Source organism: Elephantulus edwardii, unplaced genomic scaffold, assembly GCF_000299155.1.
Source record: "Elephantulus edwardii isolate Elephantulus edwardi_28Jun2011 unplaced genomic scaffold, EleEdw1.0 scaffold00268, whole genome shotgun sequence".
Taxonomy (NCBI): domain Eukaryota; kingdom Metazoa; phylum Chordata; class Mammalia; order Macroscelidea; family Macroscelididae; genus Elephantulus; species Elephantulus edwardii.
The window spans coordinates 1,944,692-1,959,420 of NW_006400018.1; the positions used below are offsets into that span (position 1 = coordinate 1,944,692).

The following is a 14,729-nucleotide window of genomic DNA, read 5'->3' on the forward strand; positions in this document are numbered from 1 at the left end:
GATTTTCTTCACTTTTCTTTGCTCTGGACAGGAAGAGACCAATGGTTGCACCTTAGATGACCATGACAAGCTTTTAAGTTCTTAGTTACTGTTCGTCAAAGCAGAGTGATCTAGCCCTTGGTCTCTGTGGGCTGTATTATGCCAGTTGACCTTGATGTCCCCTACTATGACCCCAAAGCCACATGACCAGGGACACACACATTCTCTCCCGGTGTCTAGCTATGGTTAAGAAGTTGAGGTGTGGCTTCCAACTTGACAAAGAAGAGGAGAAACAAAGGTCGTGCCAAAAAGGGCCTCGGCCATGTGCAGCTTTTTCGCTGCACTAACTAGGCCCACTGCATGCCCAAAGACAATGCAATTAAGAAGCTCGTAATTGGAAATAGAGTAGAGGCAGCTGCATTTCCATCAGGGACCTTTCTAAAGCAAGTGTCTTCGACATATGTCCTTCCAAAGTTCTTTGTGGAACTGCACTCCTGTGTGAGCTGTGCCATTCACAGCAAGGGGTGAGGAACCGTTCTCATGAAGCCCGGAAGGACCGGATACCTCCACCTAGATTTGGACCTGCAGGTGCTGCCCCACGACCACCACCAGAGCCCATGGAAGATCTGATCCCTTAAAGGCTGAAGAAAAAACTCATCTGAAAAGAAAATGGAAATGATACTTAAAAAAATAAAAAGGAAGAAGAAGAAACTGAGATGTCTTTGCCTCATTAACTGATTTTCAGAAGCTCAGGCTTTTCTTCCTAGTCTGTCTTAGTCTGGAAGCCCCACTGAAACCTGTCCACCATGGAGTACCCTACTGGCATTTGAAATGCTGATGATGTAACTTCCAGCATCATAGCAACTCTCAGGCCAGCACAGTAATGACTCACTGGTGGGCAGGTGGTGACACTGGAGGCTCAACTATTGACCCATGAGTGAAGCACAAAGAGCAGTCTGATCGATGATGGGGTCTTAGATTCTGTTACTGCTCTCACTCATGTCTTAGGGCCAGTACTTCCTTGTCCTGTCTACGTGGGAATGTCCCCATCATCTCTCAGATTTGGAGGAAATGCTAAGTTGACCACTTCCCAAGAAATAGCCTGAGTGCTCTGTTCTACAGAATACAGTTGTTGTTGTTGTGTACCACTGAGTTGGAACTGACCCATAGTTGACCTTCCAGTGGGTTTTTAGAGGCAGTATAAGTTGCCTGGGAGGAGATTGCCCATCTCTGTCCTGTGAAGCAGCTGGTGGATTCGAACCACCTACCTTTGTGCTTGCAATACAAAGCCGTTTCAGCCCCTATTCTGAGCCCCACATATCTTCTTGGCTTCCATAGGAGTTGTCTACTGCCTGGGTCACTGTGTAGGGTGCCGTCCAGGCAGATGTGGTCATTTCTGCCCCCCCCCCAATGCTCTGACTCCAATGATGCAAATTAGAAACACCAACCAAAAAGGAACACTATAACACAATTTTTCAGTCAGATGTATTTTTATTCTACATTATTGCCGTGGTAGGGAACGGGGGGCCAAGGAGCCACCTCCACAATCCCAGAGGAAGACCACGAGGAGAATTTATGTACATCTAAGTGGGCAGAGGGTGGAGGGAGGACCTTCCTGGGAGGTGGCCCGGGGGGACACACTCAGGCTCAAGCCACGGGGGCCAGGCCGACCGCGTTGTTGGCCCTGTCGAAGACGGCGAAGTACTGGCGGATGAAGACGTCACCCAGGATCCAGAGTTCGCCGGACTCGGTGGGGATGTTCATGCCCTGGAAGCCGCTGACGCAGCCCTGCTGGTTCTGGAGAAAGAAAGACGAAAGTGGAGATAGGCTGCAGGCCCAGGACAGGCGCCTGGGAGGAGAGGCATGTGCAGGGAGAGGCCTCCAGACCCCGTGTCCCGGGACTCTGCTGGCCTTGGCTTGGGGTCGGCCTGAGTAAGTTGTTGGCTCTCCGGGATTACTGGACATCATCCGGCATTGCTGGCAGACACACGGGCCCTGACATCAGCATCGGAGCTGAGGGACTTAGGGAGCCTCTCAGCTGCTGGGGAGGGGTGTTTGGAAAGTCCTGTGAACAGCCTCTTCTGATTAGCCAGCGCCCATTCAATGGCAAGCCAGGCCAGCTGTGATCCTGGGGGTTCACTAGGTCACAGGGCCCCAGCTTTGGCTGCATGTGAAGATCACCTGGGGGTGGGGCTCTCAAAAGCCCCATTGTTCAGGCCTCGCCCCTATTCATTGAATCAGACTCTGGAGGGAGGGCCCTGGGCATAAACTGTTGTTGTTAGATGGCCATTGAGTCAAGTACGTCTTATAGTGACCCTATGAACAAAAGATCTGTATCCTGTTCTATCCTGCTATGTCCTGATATGTCAGTTTGCGAGAAGGTACCATGTGCTTTGTGCCCTAATATGGTAAATTCTGGAGAATGTACCGTGTGCTCTTGAGGAGAAAGTGGAAGATGGACATCAATGAGCCGACAGGAAGTGCTAGGTGTTCCTGTGGTGCATTTGTCTAAAGCTGTGTTCCCAGCTGGTACAGGAGGGTCACGTGCACAGCTACTAAGTGAGAGGTTGGAGGTTTGTGTCCACTCTGAGGCACCTTGGAAGAAAGGCCTGGAGATCTATGTCCTGAAGACCAGATCCCGGAAGCCCAGGGTGTACCATTCTCCTCTGTCACACTCAGAGTTGACGTGGGTGGGAGTGGACGCGGGGCAGCTGGAGGAAGAGTGAGCAGGAGGGTCTTCTAGTGCTCTTGTGCGTCGCTGCCAACTGAGAGAGGTCGGTGGTTGAAAGTCACCAGCTGCTCCGATGGAGAAGGACGCAAACATCTGCTTCTAGAAAGACTGACAGCCTTGGAAGCCTGCGAGGCAGTTCGCTTCTGTGCTGGGGGGTCACTATGAGCCGAGCTCAGCTCAAGCGCAGTGGGCTTGGCTTGATTTCAGAGCAGCGTCTTCAGTTCACCTCCGTGGAAGTGGAGATTTCCGTGGGTCTCCTCTTTCTGAGGTCAGTGGTGGTGGTGTTCCTTCCCCCCTACTATTTCATAGATGTGATGGGTCCAATCTCACTAAATTAACCCCAATCCTCTGAGGGTGGGGGACATTGGCATTTCTAGTTTGGAGACAACTGAGATTCAGAGGGGATGCAGGGAACGTGCTCAGAATCAGTGGGTGTGAAATGAGACCTAGGGCCTGGCCCGTGCGTGTTGCTCAAAACCACCTTTTCACACCTTTGCCCCTTTTCCTTGGAGAGTTGTGTCCGGATTCCTGTCTCTGGTCTTTCTTTTTTGTGAGTTCTTTTTCTATAGAGGCTGCCCAGAGCAGACCTAAGAATGTGCCTGCCTGGGCTTGAGCTGGTGGAAACACACTTTTCCTTGTGCAGAAGCTGGGTGTGCGGCTGCACTCCGAGAGGATACAGTGAGGACCGAGCCCCCTTACCTGAAGGATGTAGGCGCTGGCGGGCAGAGGATACTGGATTCCATTGATGGTGAAGACGATGTCGGGAAGGCTGTTGATGGCGGAGCAGCTGATCGCCATCTGGAAAGAGCGAGGGGTGGGAGGTTAGGGTGCCTTCCTTCTTGCATGGTGGGCCCACCACTTGGAGGAACAAGAAGAAAGTCGTGACTGGACTTACCTGGCCGTTAGAGTTCTCACTGGCTCCGATGTAGCTCTGGATGTAGGCAATGGCGTTGGTTGGGCCAGACAGCAGAGAGGTACCGGTGTCAACGATGGCCTGGCAGCTGCCGCTGCAAGCAATGGGCTGTCCGTTCATGGTGATGCTGAGGGAGAGATGCAATGGAGGCGTGTGAGATGTAGCCCAGGAGGACCCCGAGGAGCAATTAGGTGACCCCAAAGGGTCTTTGCTTCCCATCTAAAAAGTCCTCCCCGGTGTGTGCAATTCCACAGGTTCTCTCATTCACACACTCACCCAATCACTTATTTAAGAATTATGTGTCGAGTGCTTGCTGTGTGCTAGGCATGAGTGGTGCAAAGATAAACAAGACAGAGTCACAACGTTTCTGCCTTCAGGGAGCTCCCTGACTAGCTGCAAAGACAAAAGGCAAGGGCGAGGTCTCGACCAAGGTAGGAAGAACCTGGGGAAGCTACTCAGAGAAGCCGGGACCCAGCGGTTGCCTAGGAGATGAGAGGCGAGGAGCTGGAGGAGAGCATCACAGCAGAGGAGCTGGCGTGCAGGAGCGGTGGAGACAGGAGGAGCGGGGATGGGGCTGGAGGACCTGATGGCGCGTCAGCCTGAGTGACATAGAGGCAGAGTGGTCACCTTGCCCCATTTTGCTGAGGACCATTCTGATTTAATACTAAGAGCCTCGATCTCGAGAAACAGCCCAGAACTAGGTCAATTCAGATAACGGGTTCCTCTTGTATCCACTTGGGGCTAAGAACCACTGGGGAATGGAACTGGATGGGCGCCGGATCCTGGACATGGAGGAGAGGACTGGGAACGTGACCCGAAACAACCTCTCAACCATGTTCCCTTCGCTCTAGGCTGAAAGTGACACATTTCCTGGATGTCACGGAATATGTGTTGCCTCATAAGTCCTCTGTCCATGAGATGTGTGGACAGGCTGGATCCTCCAGCTCCCTGAGGAATGGTAGATGGCAGGGGGTCTGCTTCATCCCAGAGAGCCTCCACCTTCCAGCAGAGAGAGAGAGAGCACGCTAGATTTCTTCTAGAAACCACCTTCCACCTTTCTGTCTCTAGAGTGCTGGCTGTTGCAGGGAAACGCTGCAAAGCAAGGTGACCTGAGTCCATCAAGATGCAGGCCTGGCCATGGCCATCTCACCTGTCCACGGTGATCTGCCAGTAGCCCTCAGAGGAAAGGGGCACCCAGTTCAGGCTTCCGGTGTAGTAAGAAGAATCGATGCCACCAAACATCACCACGCTGCCACTCTGGTCGTCGCTGTGGAGAAGGAGAGAAGTCAGGAATTCATTCCTCCATACATGTATACAATCACTAAACTCCAGACGTGTGCATCCTAAAAGCTGCTGTTTATTGAGCCTCACTTAAGAGCTGTGCTCAATGCTCAGGAAATATAGCTTCAGTTTCTTTCAACCCTTATCTAAGGCCAATGCAATTGTTGTTGTTGTTGTTCCTTAGCTCCACTTTATGGAGATCAGGAAATAGCACCACAGATGCGATAGAGGCTCCGAGAGGTGAGGAGGCGGTTTGCCCAGGCTCACACAGCTGGCGAGTGGCAGAAGCAAGATTAGAACCCAGCTCCTCACGGTGCTGAGACAGAGAAGTATGATCTAGCCGGGGAGGTAAGGTGTCTTGCATTTACATATATAAAAAAGATCTTCATTGCTATCAAGTCAGAACCAACTCATAGCTGACCCTCTAGTGGGTTTTCAGAAGCTGTAAATCAGTTGGGAGGAGATTGCCCACTTTTCTTCCAAGGGACAGCTGGTGGATTTGAACCGCTTGCATTTGGGTTGATAGCACAGTGCCTACCCCGAGGCCACCAGAGCCCCTTGCGCTTCTTAGTGCACCATGTGTTGCGCTATAATGGAAATGTTGGCAGTTTGAAGCCATCTATTTTTCGGGAGAAAGATAGATAGACTGTTCTCTTCCATAAGGATTTACAACCTGGAAAACAGAAGGAGGGTCAGCAGGAGTCAAAGCTGACTCCATGGCAGTGGGTTTGGTTTTGGCTGGGTTTGGGTGATGCTAAAGTGGTTAGTGTGCTCAACTTCTAACCAAAAGGTTGGAGGTTTGCGTCCACCCAGAGACGCCTTGGAAGAAAAACAGCTAAGGATGTGTGAGTCGTCATGGTGACAGATGCAGGCGTCTCTGGTTCATTTTGTGGTGGGCTTGGCAGACACAATAAAACCTAAAGAAGACAGCTTGTCAGAGAAGGACTTGGCAGCGTTAACTTTTCTGACCCCTTGGTCCCAAGACCCTCTCCAGTTTGCCTAGCCTCAGACCCCCTCTGCCAGCCAGGAGACCAGGGCCTCTCGGGAGGGCATTTCACACCCAACTTACGAGCTCAGGTAGACGGAGAAGAGGTCCTGGGAGACAAGGCCCTGGTTCCACATGTTGTCGAAGACGGGTGTGGCTCCGGAGGCAGCAATGCTGGGGTAGGCCAGGCCCAGGATGCCGTCGAAGGGAGAGTAGTACAGGAAGGAGCCGGGCTCGGTCTCGCTCAGGCCGAAGATCTGGTTGGTGTCAGCGATGCCGCCAACCTGGGAAGGGAACCAGTATGTTCACGGTCAGCTTGTGTTCACGGAGCGCTGTAGGTGCCAGCCGTGGGCACAGGGCAGCCCTCGCTCATTTTGTTTTGAGTGTGGCTTCCAAGCACGTCTGCCTAGACTCTTTCCATGTCTCCTGGGGGCTAGCAGGAGGGACAGGGATGTTCCTGGAATGGACACTTGGTGCTACACAGAGCTGGCCCTCACAGCTGGCCTCCAGATGGCCATAGCCCGAAGCTGGGAGTGAGGCTTCCCTGCAGAGCACATGGGCCCTGGGGGTTTGTGTCTCTGATGAGCAGATGTAGAGCAGACCCCGGGCCAGTCTGAGCCTTCCGCCCTCAATGTACCCTGGCAGTGAGGCGGGGTGAGGTTGCGGATGCCTAGTGCAGCTTTGGTGACTCAGGGAGGCTGTGAGTGGGGAGGGGGCACGAGGAAGAGAGAGAGAGGTACCAACAGAGAATGGAGAGCAATAACACCAGGGAAGCACTCATGCCCCAAAATCCCAAAGAGCAGTATGAGCCATAGGATAAAGGTCAGAAGACAAGAAGGGATAGAGAAGGAGTAATGGAAGTGAGAATTATAGGGAGGGAGTAGGAAGGATGGTGCAATTACACTGTGGGTGTTAAAACTCATGTTATTAAAAAAAGGTATTAATGATGGAACAAAAGCTCAGTATGCTTTGTAAACTTTCACTGAAACCACAATAAAAATAATAATAAAAGAGAAAAGAATGAAGCCTTCACTTACTTTCTGTTCACAACCAACCCCAGAGCATCTGTTTTGGATGGCTCTGAGGCTGGATCATGGCTCCAGGCCTGATGCCTCCTCACTCCCTGCTGCTGTTGTTGTGTGTTGTATACCATAGAGTCGGAACTGACCCACAGCTGACCCTCCAGCGGGTTTTCAGAGCCAGTTAATCACATAGGCATCCTTCTCCCAAGGAGCAGCTGGTGGCCTCGAACCGTGTGTCTTTGGCATTGCAGCACAACTTCTTGCCACTAGGCCACCAGAGCTCCCTGCCTGAAGATGCCTGTGACGCCTCACGCTCCCTCACGCCCAACCAGGCTGTTTTGGGATCACTGGGACCAGTACTGCCTGGAAGAACCAGCTTAGAAGGAAGCATCCCAGGTCCTCCAGGCTCCCAGCACTGACCCCAGGCCAGCCAGGGTGCATGGCGAGCTGGCAGGTGCTCACCTGGACGGTGTCGTAGCCGAGGATGCCTGTCATGCTGCCGGTGCCGTAGGCGATGGACACGGTCTGGCTGGTGGCCTGGTAAGTGGAGGACGCCTGAGGGTTGAAGCGGTTGTGGTTGCCTGCAAAGACAGAAGTGGGATGATCAGCGTGAGCACAGGCCTGGGAGGTCTTCCTGGGGTGGGCACAGTGGCTCCTGAGGGGGCTTTGAAGGGGAAAGGTGAGCTCTCCCCTAGACCTGTGGCATCCAAGAGTTCTTTCCTGTCTTCTTGGACATACTGGGCCATCAAGGTCCCAGTTACACTGTACAGAGACCTCCCCCACCCCAGCCCCAGGGACACATGGGGCAGAGTGGCCCGGGGCTGCCCTTCGTGTGAGCCGTCAGACCCACAGGACAACAGATCCTCCTGTGGTGAAGGGTGAGGGCCTCTTAATTAGAACGCAGCTTCCCAGGCTGAATGAGGAAGGAACTTGAAACACAAAATATAACTTACAACTAACCAAATAGCTCTATTTCCAAATGACTTTTTTCCCACTGGGGACCTTCCCATATCCCTCGTGTGCACACTGGATTTCTACCCCAGCCGGCTCTTCTCACAGTGGGTCCTGTGCCCTCTCTCCCCGAGGCTGTGGTCACTGAGAGCTGCCCCCTGTCCTTGGACTACAAACTCCTTGTGAGCTGGGTCCGTGTCCTAGTCACTCTCCATCCCCCAGCTCTCTAAAGCCTGTGGCACACAGTAGGTGCTCAGTTCACGCTCACGGGGTGGATGCCCGCCAAGCTCCTCAGCCTGGAGGTCTGGACCTGTCCGGGGTGCCCAGGGCGGGACTGGGCAGGGCCGGGCACTCACTGCAGGCGGGGCTGGAGCAGTAGACGGAGGGCACCCACAGGTTGGAGGAGCCGGTGTCGAAGATGACAGTGAACTCCTGGGCGGGTGTGCCGATGCCGATGGTGCCGAAGTATTCCATCTGGGGGGACACAGATGGGGCAGGTCACACCCCGTCCCGTGGAGGAGCGGCCTCCCCGAGCTGGAGCTCGGTCAGGCCTGGGTGGTCTCCTGGCTGTTCTCCCACTTTCCCCTCCCTCGCCCATGTCGCCCTCCTGCAGCCCTGGCTTCTGTCCTCCTTCAAGTCGCTGGCTGCTCCCTGGTTCCCCTCAGACCCGCTGTGGCTGTGAGCTGCTGCGGAGTCGACTTTTGACCACGATGACTCCACATATTACAGAGGAGAACCGTGATGTGTCCTTCCTTGACTGTAAATTTAATGGAAACAGGCCTCTGGTAGGAGGTGCTGCTGGGAGATTTAATTCTCAACCTTTCGATTTATAGTCGACCACAAACTGTTAGTGCCTCCTGGGACCTCAGACACCGTTCTCATAACTCACTGACGTCAGATGTGACTGACTTACAGCTGACCCTTCGCTGAGTTTCCAAGGTTGAAAAATCACATGGCAAGAGATTGTCCGACTTTCTCCTGACGAGCTACCTGATGCATGTAAACCAGGAGATAGACCCAGCGTTGGTTAGCAGGGCACCTCCCTGCAGACTAGGAAACCAGAGCTCCCTGCAGAATATAACAAGAAGAATAAACACTTGCCATCTAGTCGATCCTGACTCATGGAAAGCCGCGTATGTCACAGCAGAGCTGTGCTCTGGGTTTTCAGAGGCGATTTTGAGAACTAGGGAGCCCTGGTGGTCTAGTGGTAAGAAGCTGTGCAATCTTGAAGGCATGTGGTTCGAATCCACCAGATGCTCCATGGGAGAACGATGGACAATCTCCTCCTGTGAGATTAACTGCCTCTGAAAATCTGCTGGAGGGTCAGCTATGGGTCATTTCTGACTTGATGGTACACAACAACAACAACAACAATTTTGGGAACTAGATTTACAGACCTTTCTTCTGAGTCACCTGTGGGTGAATTTGAACCACCAACCTTTGGCTAACATCTAACAGGAGTCTGCTTTTCCTTACTCAGCTATTGTCTTGTACTCAGCTTAGTCTTGCTTTCCTGGACACCACCTGCTTCAGAGGGCAGAGGTTATATAGCACTGAGCATTAACCATAATAGCATCACAGCACCAAGCAGAATGAGACCCTGAAAGCTGGGCTATCAAATTGTCAGAAGCTTTAAAAATTCCCCTAAGGGATGTGCAGGGGGAGGGGGGATTAATAATGGGGTTGTACAATTTGATGGGTGGAAGGGATGAGAAAAATTAGAAGAATCTTTTCTTTTTTTTTTAATTTTTGTGTGAGTGTACCGTCAAATCAGATCTGACTGGTACAGGAGGAGATTGTCCCTCCTTTTCCCGGCAGAGCATCTGGTGGATTCGAACCGTGAGCCACTGGGATTGTAGTTGCAGCTCCTTGCTACTAGGCCACCAGAGCGCCCCTGGAAGAAATCTTTTCTTGAAAACAATGTATTAGAATTTTGTAAATAAAGTAGTATATAAAAAAAAATTCCCTTAATGGTCACCAGGAATGGGAAGGGAGGGAGGGAGGATAGAAATCAATAAATAGACAAGGTGGATGAAGAAAAAAAACTATTATAAGGGATTGATCAGACATTGTCATTAATTAATTACATTAATCAGTTGTCATATCTGAATGGTTGAATGAAAGATCATTATAATTTATAAACTCAGACTTAAAAGAGAAAAATTTTTGAAAAGGGAATAGAAAAAACCCACTAGCTACGGAATCTCATCCAGCCATCGTATCTCTAAAACTCTTGCTAAGCCTGCAGCAGGTTTCAAGCATTTGCATTGCTGTTGGGGTTTTTCCTCAGTGGTCGCCCCTCCCCCTTGACAGCTCTGCTCCAGCCTGTTCTAGCACGTCTTCCGATGTTTTTGGAGGATGACAAGCTCTTTCCTGTCCCTGGGGAATCCGAGCATTTGTCACTCCTCGCCTTGGAAGACTCCAGATACTGCCTCAGCTGTCTCCTCAGTAACACCCAGAGCTGTCATCTCCTCAGGAAACCTTCCCTCATCACTCTCTACACCTGCTCCCTACCCCCCAGGACTCTGCTTCCTTTTACTCAAATGAATTACGTTTTCTGCTCAGCCCACCATCTGGAGTTGTCTCACTTGTGTTAGCTGCCACTGAGCCGCTTTCCACTCGCAGCGACTCCTGGTGTGCAGACTAGAACTGCACTTGGTTCAGTTTCAAGGTGGGGATCCTTTGCAAGACAATCGTTAGGCCTGTCATCTGAGGAACCTCCAAGTGGATTTGAACCTCTAATCTTTGAGCTAATAATAGTCGAGGGCTCAACCATTTTTTCTACTCCTGCCACACAGAAGTCTTTTACTTACTTGTTTATTTATCTCCCTTTCTGAATGTTAAATCCCAAGGTCTTTTGTATCCTGAACTCCTGGCATATGGCAATTACTTCATGAATTTATTCATAAATGCACTGAACTAATCCTCACTTTTTCTCAAGGGCCAGCTTCCCGCTAAGTGTTTTAAAAGCACCATCCCTTTCCTGACTTCCTCGTCCTGGTGGAGGTGGATTTGACTATAGCGACCCTGTAGGATGGAATACGACTGCCCTATGCTGGATTCCCAAGGCTGAGGTCTTTTACAGAAGCAGAGTGCTATGTGCTTCCCCCAAGGAGTAGGGATGGGCTCAAACTGCAGACCCAAAGTTGGCAGTGAGTGCTTAATCACTGTGCCACCAGGACTCCCTATAGGAGAGGATGGTTCTACTTTACGGACCAGAAAACTGAGGCATAGAGAAGTTCAGTGATTTGCCCAAGGTCACTTGGCTTGGAAGCCTTTTCAGCCATGTTTGCATCAGGGCTGGGAGATTCCCACAGCTGGGTACCACTGGCCTTGAGCCGTCAGAGTGGGGCGTAGTGTCACTGAAGTCCAGGGTGTTGTCACCAGATAAGACAACTGGAGGGATATTTCTGGCATGCAAATCTGACCACGCCACCTGGTTGTTTGGTTTAAGGCAATTCAGGGGTGATGAGGACTTAGACCATCATCCCGCCTCAGCCCCCATGAGTCTCCTTGCCTCACTCTGCACCCCTCCCTCTTTCTGCTCCCATGCACGACACTCTATCCTATTAAGCCCCTCTCTCTGGATTTCCTGCTGCTCTTGGATTCCCCGCCCTTCCTCATCTGTGCTAGGACGGTCTCCCTGCTTCCTGGCCACCACGTCACCCTCGCAGGGCAAAGACCCCATTCTGTCTGCTGTCCTTTTCATTGTTCACTAGGCACTGTCTTGTCCCCTTGTCCTCCCCCCCCGCCGACTCACTTGTACATGATGCACTCAGAGGTTGCCATGAGCTCGCAGGGGCCAAGCGAGGTTTGAGTGACACTGTCCCCCCCCACCCCAGCACACGACACGTGACAGAGCTCAGCGCTGACTGAGTTCTCTGACTGCTCCTGGCCGGACTCGGCCAGCCCCTCCGGTGCACTCACGTCCATGTAGTTCACCAGGGGCTGGGTGGACAGCATGGTGGCGGCCTCCTTGAAGTACTTGCTGGCTGGGTTGATGTCATATTTCTGCAGGAAGTCCTTCATCAGGCCATGGTCGATCAGGTTCTGTCTCAAGGACTTCTTCTTGACCAGGGGGATCCTGGGGCAGAGCGTTTGCAAAAAGATGTGTTAGAGCAGGAGGAGGATTGGGCTGCGGAGTCTTCTCCTGGCTGCTCCAGAAGGAAATGGAAATGAGGAGGGAGGGACGCAAGAAGGACAGACCCCCCCCACTTGCTGCCTGTTGCAAAGTGCTCCCTGCGCACTCTCACATGCATATTTTTCTTGTATGTAATCCTCACAGCCACCCCAGGCCCTTTGCCCCCAACTGTGTCAGAGTAGAGCTGCTCTGCAGGGGTCTCCTCAGTGGAAGGCCTTTCTTTGCCAGGCCTTTCTTCCTAATTGCTTCTGGAGAGATTAGAACCACCAACCTTGAAGGCAGTATGTTGCCACCCAGCCACCCCTAAGGCAGGTTTGCTGTTCTTCTCTCTGCTGACAGAGAGAGAGGCTAAGCCACTTGTCCCAAGTCACTCCACTGCCTGGTGAGGGTGCTGGGAGCCCAGCCGCAGCTGCGGTTGAAGAAGATGGAGCCTCCCCAAAAGGAACAGGAAGAATGTGAGGAAAGAAAGGCCAAGTTGAGACTCATCATTCAAACCCCAAACCCCAAACTCCATGCCATCGAGCTGATGCCAACTTGTGGAGGTCCTGTAGAACTCAGTCGGACTGGCCTTGGGATTTCTGAGACTGTGATTTCTCCAGAGGCTGACCACGGCATCTTTCTCCAGTGGAGTGACTGGTGGGCTTGAACCACCTACCTTCCAGTTAATAGCCTCGCTCTTTAACTACTACACCATCAGTGCTCCCTGAGAAATCACTAAAAAACCCCTCCTGTCAAGTCAATTCTAACTCTCAGTGACCCACCAGGACAGAGCAGAACTGCCCCAAAGGGTTTCCAAACCTGCAAAGCTTTGTGGGAGCAGGCTGCCTCATCAGTATCCCACAGCATGACCGATGGATTCGAACCGCTGACCCATGGCACTACCATTGTTCCCCAAGAGGGTGCCAGGCACCCAGAAGCAGCCCTCAGAAGCTGGCTCTGGCTCTGTGTCCCCGACTCACTTGACGAGGCACTCAGAGAGGGCCACCAAGGTGAGCAACAGAAGCCACTTCATGGTTCCTCCTGGGTCCTGAACCACCAGAGCAGGAGAGCTGAGTGGAAGGTGTGGAGTGACAGGCTAAGATGTGCCTTATATACAGCACAAACCCTCCTTAATCAGCCTTATCACACACTCCACACGTCATCCATGATCCTGGCCCCAAACACAACAGTTCCCGATAAGATTGTCCCCCACTCTGAGCGCTTCCAGCTGAGTACTTTTCCACTGTGACGACATCTCGCGGTTGCAAAGGGACCTGCAGAAGACAGAGGCATTGGCAGAGTGCTGGCTTATTCCTTAAGTAATGAAAATGGTATACAAGCTTTACAAGAGGAATATTTTGACAAAATTGACCCAAGTTTTCCTTACACAACAGCTGTGTTCATCTGAACAAGTTAAAGGAACTCTGGATTTATCCCAGAGACAGAGGGCTGGGGACTTGGGGAGCAGACCCCCAAAGAACAATGGGTTATACAGCAGCTAATCCAAGGCACCTTCATAAATTCACTGTTTGGGATGTAGGATATACTTCCCCGTGAAGTGTAGTTAGATGAGGTGTTGGGTCACTTGCTTTTCACGAATCCTGGGAAAGAGGTGGGTGTAGGATGGAGGGGATGAGGGAGAGAAGTCAGCAGAAGGCTGCCTTCTTCCCAGGAGGGAGCTCAAGGTGTCAGAGATGATGAAGATCTCAGGCACAGGAAAGGACAGGGTTCAGATCTGCAGCTCATCCGTGAGTCATGCTGAACTCTATGGCACCCGACAGCAGCAATTACAACATCAGCTGCAACACAAGAAAGCAATGTGGGCACACAAATTCCTATTGATGTGTAAAGGACTTACGGAAGGTCTCTTTTTAATGTAATTTGCACAAAAATGTACAATACAAATTAATTTTTCATTCATGCATTTGTACACATTTTGTTTGTTGTTGTGTATCATAGAGTCAGAACTGCCACATAGCTGACGTCAGAGTAGATTTCCAGAGGCAGTTAATCGTATGGGAGGAGGTTGCCCATCCTTCTCTCACAGAGCAGCTGGTGGCCTTGAACCATGTGCCTTCAGGATTGCAGTGCAGCTCCTTGCCCCTAGGTCACCAGAACTCCCTTCACATTTTGGTTAGTGGCATTAACTTCAATACAGTGTAACCACACTTCACCCACCTCTCTCTGAAACTCTGATTTCTGTAAAACCTTCTATCCTTATCTGTGTCTCTTTTTTCAATGATATTGTAACAATCACCCCCTTGGCGATTACTGCCTTTCCTTGTATCTATTTCAATATGTGCCTTTTATCAATTTACTAATTTTTACTCCCCTCTTCCTTCCCATCTTTGGTAAACATCAAGAATAATTCTGCTGTATACAAACCTTTCCTTAGCTTTTAACAGCAGTAGTTTTATGCAGTATTTGATCTTTAATTGCTGACTCATTTCACTTAATATTATGTTCTCTAGATGCAACCGAGTTCTGCAGTGTTTCATGAATTCTTTAGTCTTTTTCAGTGTTACGTAGTACTCCATTGTGTGAATGTCTCATACCTTCCTTATCCATTAATCCATAGATGGACATTCGGGTTGTTTCTATCTCTTAGCTATTGTAAATAATGCGGGAATAAACATGGATGTGCAGGTATCTGTTGGTGAGGTAAATTTTATTTCTTTGGGGTATATATCCAGTAGTGGGATTACTGGATGAGCCGGTGAGAAAAGATCTTACCTTGTGTTAGTGAA

The 14,729-nt window shown here is 51.1% G+C and overlaps 1 protein-coding gene across 1 annotated transcript; it reads right to left on the minus strand.

The window, feature by feature from the left end:
• Positions 1 to 1,626: 1,626 nt before the first annotated feature.
• Positions 1,627 to 13,015, minus strand: LOC102848912 (pepsin A-like). The gene is made up of 9 exons (XM_006899841.1): positions 12,963 to 13,015; positions 11,790 to 11,946; positions 8,219 to 8,336; positions 7,374 to 7,492; positions 5,974 to 6,173; positions 4,774 to 4,890; positions 3,606 to 3,750; positions 3,410 to 3,508; positions 1,627 to 1,776 (listed from the first exon to the last, which is right to left on the minus strand). Exons 1-9 carry the CDS (start codon positions 13,013 to 13,015, stop codon positions 1,627 to 1,629), a joined length of 1,158 nt encoding a protein of 385 aa, XP_006899903.1.
• Between the last annotated feature and the right edge of the window lie 1,714 nt (positions 13,016 to 14,729).